The sequence below is a fragment of the Pezoporus occidentalis genome, unplaced genomic scaffold (genome assembly GCF_034315485.1).
Source record: "Pezoporus occidentalis ecotype Australia unplaced genomic scaffold, CSIRO_AGI_Poc_V1 ctg45, whole genome shotgun sequence".
NCBI lineage: Eukaryota > Metazoa > Chordata > Aves > Psittaciformes > Psittacidae > Pezoporus > Pezoporus occidentalis.
In genome coordinates this window covers 8978525-8986818 of record NW_026915780.1, presented here as the reverse complement: position 1 = coordinate 8986818, position 8294 = coordinate 8978525, and the positions used below count along the sequence as shown (strand labels likewise).

Sequence of the window (8294 nt, the reverse complement as noted above, 5' to 3'; positions counted from 1 at the left end):
TCAGGCTTATAATAATTAATTGTGGGTTCCTACTTTGCTCTTTTAGTGGTGGAGTGGCAATTGGGAAGAAATGCTGGAAATAACGATGAAATGGCCTGAAAATTCTCTGTGACCGCATATGAATGCCTTCAATAGGCAGTGCCTTCATTGGAGGAAAACCAGAAATTAGTGCCTCCCTGACTAAAGAAACCTTGTTAGTCGTGTGAGCTGTGACACAATTTGTATGAGTAGAGAGATTCAGGCATGGAAAAGAAGTTATTCTTTCAGGCCCACCAATTCAAGATATCTAATCAAAGTCATTTCTAGAAGAACATTTACATTATTGATGTGTACAAAAAGTACTGCATTTATATGAGATCCATAAAAAAACCCTAGGAAACATGAATGAGTTGAATGGAAAAGGGGAAGAATGGAGATGGTAGGGACTAGATGATCTTTTTTTAATTAAAAAACCCCAACACCTCCCCACCCCCAAGAAAAACAGGGACAGATGGAGAACATCATTTGGCAAGTGACTGCTATCAAACAACATGCTCTGTGTCCTTGCTTGACTCTGGTGTCCCTTTTAGAACCACCTTACCCTGCTAACACCACTGTGAGAGAGTTCCTGCTGCTAAGTACTGCACTACATTGCAGTACTTGTGACACACGAAGCACCACACGCTAGGAGTAAATCATGGAATCACAATAGCAAGAGGATATTAAGAATGTGTCTTACTTCACCTAGGAAGTTTTACCCACTAATTCAAAGCCAGAACTGATAAATATAAGCTTTTAAACAGTTTTGGGGCTGTACGTGACTGTTTTATTATCTTGTAAAAAGTATGTGGGCTACTTAGCTTTGCTACTCTGAAAATGAAAACTGGTGTAAATCCTAAATATTAGATAAGCTCAGCTTGATGCTGCCTGCTGTTCTCAGAACCTAGATAATTCAGAGCATCATTTTTACTTGCTGTTAGAGCTGCAGAGCAAGTGTAGCTTGTGCAGCCTTGTGTGGACTCTGTTTCAGCCCTGAATATCGGCATCAGAACTGGTAACCAAGATATAATTTCTCCTAGGTTTTGGGTGCCTACTTCTGGGAGGAATTCATTTGCAGCTGAAGAGTTTTGGGCTGAGCTGGTCAATTAAATACACTTGGAAGGCATAGTCTTAGCTTTCATTGGTAGGACTACTTTAAATCAGAATGGTTTGGGTAGACTCTCTTTCCTGTCGTTTCTCCTACACATCACTTATATAATGCTCCTGTCCTGCCTCAGGGCCCACAGGCCTGCAGACTTCAGAGAGATGTATTCAGATAAGTGTTCCTGTGCTAATAGATAATCTTTATTATCTTACCCTCAATATGCCATCTCACTGAACTATGACGAGGAGTTCCAAAGGTTGACAGTCTGATACAGACAGGAGTATTTGCCTTTCACTTGCTGTGAGCATACAGCTCTTTGACTGCCTTCATGACAGGACTATAATGAAGCAAACAGAAAGGACCATTTGCTTTTCAGTAAGAGTTTTCTTACCTTGAATAACTCAAAACTTTCAGCCTTTTCTGCCTAAAATGCCCAAGAGTGTGAAATCATATTCCCATTTTCACTACAACTGAATCCTAATTTTTGCCACCTCTTTTCCTGTGTCAGTCCTGCCAGTATTTTAGATACTTTTACCCTTTTGGGAATTCTCTGCAACATCCAGATGAGCAAGCACTCTGTCAGGTATCGTCCTGACAGAGGCATCCTGAATGTGGGTAGGGTGAGAATGGTGGAGGGAACTGCTGTCTTTGTTCTGTTACCTTACTTCAGGGCAGAATAGAATAGAAATGTTGTTGCTGTGGGGGGTTAATATTAATGAATCTGTGACAGTTTATATATGGCTTGTCCCCAAGATGTTTTCTCTTTGCTATGCATTTCTAGTATACTTTTATCCCAGATGTATTCCAGAGTGCTACATTGTCAGCAACCTACAAAATGTAGTGTACACTAACAAAGCACCAAGTTAGACTTGCTATTTCTCTTATCTTGTACTCTTCACTCATGTTTCCCTAGACAAAATAGCTCTTCTGTAGAGCGGTCACTCAGTGTTCAAAGGACTTTTGTCTCTGATTTGGGCTTTCAGGAGATGTTTTGTCTTAACAGTCAACTCAGATGGTTTTATGCTGTGTACCTTGAGCAGGAAAAGTGATTTTGGTTGCTTCGAACTTTGCAATTTGCTGTCAAACAAGATTGTATCACTCTTGGGACTGGGGAATGAATTTAGATTTTAGTGCCTGCTGCGCATTTTTGGGACCACTCTCTACCAACCTATTATTTCACTGTGTCTCTTACACTGGCATTTTAATATGCTTTTTAGTAGCACATTTTCTGTCCGTATTTTGAGGCAAAACTGAAAGAAACTGAGTCACTTGCTACAGGTACAGCTCCAAAATCATTAACTGCATAACTACTCAGAACAGTGCTTCTTTTTGAACCCACTTTATTTGATGTAATGACCTCACATTACCGATTGTTTTAACAAATTCTGATGACAAAATCTAATGCATGGCTCGCAAGGGTGTGCAGTCTTAATTTTATATGCAAAACCAGCGATCATTGTAAGCTCTGTGCATTCATCAACTGAATAAATAATGTAAACCTTCAAGCATTAGTCCTTTTTCAGATTTTCCATCAGGGTAGACATTCATGCTAGTAAAGTAGTAAGATCAAGTGACTACTGTAGTTTTCCTTGTTTCAGTTAGGGGATTGTGAATGCAGTTCCCCTTGATTTCTCTTTGACCCAGTTTCTGCTTTCATTTTCACTCTGGCATCTGACCAGACTGTACCTGTTATTCTTTTACACAGCGTTTTCTTTACTTGGCCAAAAGATACTAAGGGATATCACCAGCTTCCGTTGTCTCCATTCGTTTCAGTATTGAGTTGCACTTCTGAAAAGCATACATGGAGCATATGACAATGATTTTTACATGCACAAAAGAATTGCTGTTAAGCAGTAAATATGTATAGGTTTCTTTGCTCTTGACGTTATTTTTTTCCCTGCCTAAACACAAATTCTGTATACTTTTGAAAACAATGTGGAATTGTATTTTGGACAGATTTTATAACAAGCAGGCTACAGTCCTGGTCAAAGAGCTGTAGTTTTCCTGAGAACAGCACTTTCCCTGGAAGGAGTGGGGTTTGATTGTCACCAGAATGATAAAGCAGCATGTGTTAAGTTTAGCTTCTAAATGAAAACACTCACTCGTTCACTCCAAGGAAGCTCAACTGCTAGATTTGGGGACCAGATGGAAGAGCTAATCAGTGTCTGCTCAAATGGGCTGGTTTTCAGTAGTGTTCAGTGGGGTTTGTCTATTTGATATACAACACCTACACTTCCATCTTTAAGATCTTAAGTTTTTTTCCCCTGAGGAGGAGAACTTCACTTTGAGATGAGGAATCAATAGTTCAGAATTAGTAAGAATATAGAATCAAGGGAATCATAGAATGGTTTGGGTTAGACGGGACCTTAAAGATCACATAGTTCCAGCCCCTGCTACAGGCAGGGACACCTTCCAGTAGACCAGGTAATGTATGTATTTACATCAAAATTGATTAATAAAACTGAGAAACAACCGCACTTTTAAGGTAACTCCTTCAAATTAGACAAATAGCAGGAATCAATAGCCTCAGCAGTGGATTTTGGTTTGCTTCAGAATCCTTAGAAAGGCATATGTATTTTTACAAAAGAGTGATTCATCAGATTGGCAGCTGTAAATTGTATTTCATCTCAGCTGGTAACTAATAATTCATCCTAAAATAGAAACTACAGCTTCATCCTAGAATTACCTGCCCTAGTAGGGTTAAGGCACGTCAACCAAGTGTTTACGCTTACATTTTTCTAATGCTTTCCAGTGCTGGGCTTTGTTTGTCTATAAGGTCCTATCGTAGTCTTGGCCTTTACCCTGATTTTGTGTTTGAATTACTAATTCAAGAGGATCGGGGGAGGGTGGGTTCATTTTTTGTCAGTAAAACACTTATGTCAGATTAATACATAGCATTGCTGCAGTTATATTTCCGTTACATATTACCTGGAATAGCTGTGCTGTAAAAAGCAGATTTATACTAAGTCCATCTGCAGTGGGAAGAGGAATTTAAGGGTGAAGGTTATTTTAGCTGGACAAGTAAAGAAAGTGAACAAGTAAAAGGTAAAGAAAACAGTGTTTTTCTACATGGTTAGGAGTCGCTAAGTCTGGTAGCCCAGTGCCATATCACTAGGTCCAATTGGTGGCAATATATATCATATATTGCCAATATATCATATATTGCCAATCATATATTCCCAATAGGCATGCAGGTACACATGCACACCCATGCTAATGATGTTTCTAATATCTGTCTTGAAGTCTTTGATCAGAGAAGACCCTGTGAAGTCACTGAGTGTTTTAATTAAAGAGGGCAAGACCTGTCTGTGAATTAGGTTTTCACGTCTGAGAGGAGTCCCTGGAGGCATTTGTTGGGAGGGAGATTGTCTGTATCCACTGTTCTCTCCTGCAGTGGATAAATTATTGGCAGTGCTGAGAAGTAAAATCCTTTTCCTGGCACCGCTCAGAGCCACTAAATTCCATCTTGAGGCAGATGAGGCTAGACGAAGTGGAGAGGAAAATCACATCAGTCAAGTAATGTTATCTATCATGTGTTACTTCGGAACTAGAGTTGCCTGAAAGCCCTGGTATTCCTAAAAAGTGGTTTCTCTGCTATTCATCAGCCAGAGTGGAGTTTTTGGTGTAGTTTTGTTACAGAAATCTGCAAAATGATTGTTACATTGCTTGAAATACTCATCTACAGCAGCGTGACATACGAAGCATGACACAAAATATCATATTCTCAGTCTTCAGTTTGTTGAGTTATTCTTGTGAATTTCAATAGCTTTGTAAAATTCATTGTAAAACAGACTAGTTTTGTGCAGTGTATGCTATCCTGATGCGTACTCTGTGGTAGCTGGGTGCGCTAAATTGGTGTTTTCAGTGCCCAGCTGTGGAAGTATGGAAGATGCATGAGTCCACAGACTGTCAGGGAATGGATAAGCAATGTCCATTTGATCTCCTTGTTACCGTTTGTAAGGGCACATTTCCACACAGGATGCAGGTGTAGTTTAGTTACCAAGCACCACTGCTTCTTTAAAGTCTTGCATTTCAAAGTCCTGTGTGCAAAAGGTCATTAACAATTAGCATTCTACTGTCTTATCTTGGCAGGGCTTGCTGTTCCTATACTGGGCTTTATGACTTTCCCAAGATAAATTTAAGTGTCATTCAATTTAAGGAAAAGACTGATGTGGAAAACTTCCAAAATACAGCACTACCCAGTGAAGAGTATACAGATGCCTGAGCCCCGTGCTTCTGTTTGTCTGAGAACTAAGGCAGCTCAGTACTTTTTAGGCACTATGAGGAGACACTAGAGGAATTCGTAGTTATTAATAATCTCAAGTGTGGTAGCTGTAACTTCTGGGGGGAAACTTTTTCACTGTGAGGGTAACTGAGCTCTGCACAGGTTCCCAGAGAGCTTGCAGGATTTCAATTTGTTGAGATATTCAAAAGCTGTCTGGGCATGGTCTTGAGCAACTGGTTCTAGGTGAGGCTGCTTCAACAGGGGCTTGACCAAGATGACCTCTAGAGCTCCCTTCCAACCTCAGCCACTCTGTGACTCTGTGGAGGACTGAACGCCATAGCTTGTCAGGCTGGTTCAACTCCTTATCCTTCTAGAATGGACACACCAACTTACACATGGGGTTCTTTCTGCTTGCCCATAGGTCTCATTGTTGCCTCATGTCAAGTGATAATCCTTTATTTTAGTATTGCCTATGAAAAAATTGCTTGAAGGTAACAAATAAGCCTCAAGCGAGTAGGGTTAAGCCTCGGTAACAACAGACCTTCACATGATCTGTAGCATGGGGTGGGTTTTCCTTCCAGGATTCCTGATTTTACCAGCTGTGAACATTTTATACTGTGGTCGCAAATTCGCTGTTTGCCTCAGCTTTGGAGAGCAGAGTGGTTAGATGATCATGGTCGTGGGGTAGTAGTGCCTGTGGCGTAATGAGCCGCAGTTGCACCCAGTTCTCGAGCTTGGTAAGGAAGGAGCAGTACTGATGCTGACTGGGTGGGAGGCCGTGTTTTGTGTTATTCCTGGATGTCAGTCACACCCAACTGGCCGTTCCAGATTCATCCGGAAAAGAAGAAACTTCCTTTTCTGTCAGAAATTAAATAAGAAACGTATTTGTTAAAAAAAAACCACAAGCTCTGGGGATGGGCCTGGTAAATAGTTGTGGTTAACAGGGAAAAAAAGCATGTCAAAACTCTATGAAGCAGCTAATTGGTATTTTTAAGAGAGCACAGGGAAAGAGGAGAACAGAGCATACAGAAAAGGAAGATGGCATCAAAAGCAAATGTAAAAGAACATGATTTTTTTCCTTACAGGACAAAACCCTGCAATGTAAACAATTCACACCTGCATTTCTAGTGGTGTTTTACTGCATGAGCAATTGCTTTTGTTGCTTCAGATAGATTGTCCAGTCATAGAGACATCACAGATTATTACTGATGTTCACAAGCTAGGCAGTATGACATGGGCCTCATGCCATGAATAATGTATATAATCCTTGTTAAAGGCAGAAGAGCAGAGAGAAAAAATTATAGCACTAGTCTGCAGCAGTTTGCTTACAAGTATAAGATAAAATTCAATTTAATCTCTGAGAATGTATGTTTATTTCATTCCTAACTGGTTTTTGTTTGTTCTTTGTTCTTTTTTCCCCATAGCTCGCACCTTCCCTTCCATTACAAGAGGATTTTGTTTACCACTGGAAAGCAATCACCCATTACTACATAGAGACATCAGGTAAAAGAAAACATCCTGGTTTTGTCTCTTTATTGGGAAAAATATAAGTCCCAATTTCTGTGTTGTTGAAAAGATTAAGTGATACTAAAATGAGGCATGTCTTTTATCAAAATACCACCACCACCACCAACTAGTAATTAAAAATATTGTGTACCTCCATTCATGCCTTAAAAATGAGGCATGAAAAATGATAGAGGGAAGGTCTTCTTTCCTGAGTACCATGTAGAGAATTGTACCTTTCCACGCCTGATCCAATTTCTGTCTTCATGTATTCTGTTTAATCTAAACAGACAGCTACAGAAATATAGTCCCTGCTGTTAACCTTTTTATTGCTCTGCATCAGGGATTTTCTTTTTTTTTCCCCAAGATTTTAACAAAAGTGATTTTGTGGTCATAGATTTTAGAAGATTTAGATAAATTCTGAGTGCTCAGTATTAGGTCTTTTTTCTTCAATGTCTCGTCTTTGTGAAAGGTATTTTGATAACATAGCTCTGAAAAGTGAATTTGTGAGCAGATTTAGAACACGTTCTGTTAGAATTTACCCAGATCTTACTCTGCTCTTCTAAAAAACCCAGTGGGTATTCAGATGAAATATGGCTGTACATGCTTTATCTTAAACTTTGCCCTGATTTCCTGTAACAGTATGCAACATTTAAATGTTAAATGTTTGGTTCTAGTTATTACACTGTTAAGGTGAATGTTACCATGCTTTCCTCAAGCTTATTAGTTCTGTATTTCTGCTAGAGTAGCTATTGAATCTGCATTTGTGGGACTGTTTGTGGGACTGGTGATCTTGTTTGTGTCAGTATTTACTCTTAGAAGCTGAAACTTGACCCTTGGTTGTAAATACCCATCTTTCGGAACACTATGTGATGTCCCCTAAGGTAGAAATGACAGGACGGTAAGGGAAAACTGATACTTGTGATTACATAGTGCGAAGTAAAGGCTAACCTCTCTCCCCCACACTTTCAGAAGTCTTGTGAAAAACAAGTTGCCATTTAGTGGATGTATTTTTGTCCTCTGCAATTGGAGCAGAATTATGCCTAGGACAGTCAAGCAAAATACTGTAGGCTAACTGGAAGTTGTGGTAGAGATCACAATCACACTGACACGGCTGTTTTCCTTTCTGATCTTGTTGCCATTTGCATGCAAGTGGCAGTTATTTTTAGGTTATTGCATAAGAAGTAGTAACCATTTCCCTTGTGGGATAGTTGTTCAAGTAGAACTGAGCTGAAAAAAATACATAGGAAAATCTCCATGGGTGCGTGTGCTTTGCAACATGTTAGTGCCAGCTCCCACTGCCAGGAGCATAAATCCACAGCAGTTTCATGACTTTACCATGATAATATCAGTCATACTCATTCCTTCATAAAAGTTTGACAGAATGCTGCTTTAATGCAGAAAGTATAAAAGACAATTTTAAAAGTAAAGAATAAATAGCAT

At 39.6% G+C, this 8294-nt stretch overlaps 1 protein-coding gene across 2 annotated transcripts in view; it reads left to right on the top strand.

Annotated features, from left to right (window-relative positions):
- FHIP2A (FHF complex subunit HOOK interacting protein 2A) overlaps window positions 1-8294 on the top strand; it is a 31745-nt gene that overhangs the window by 1273 nt on the left and 22178 nt on the right. For both annotated transcript variants that reach the window (XM_062635373.1, XM_062635372.1), the window contains exon 2: window positions 6773-6851. In XM_062635373.1, the coding sequence (XP_062491357.1) occupies window positions 6773-6851 (79 nt within the window). The remainder of the gene's footprint in view (window positions 1-6772; window positions 6852-8294) is intronic.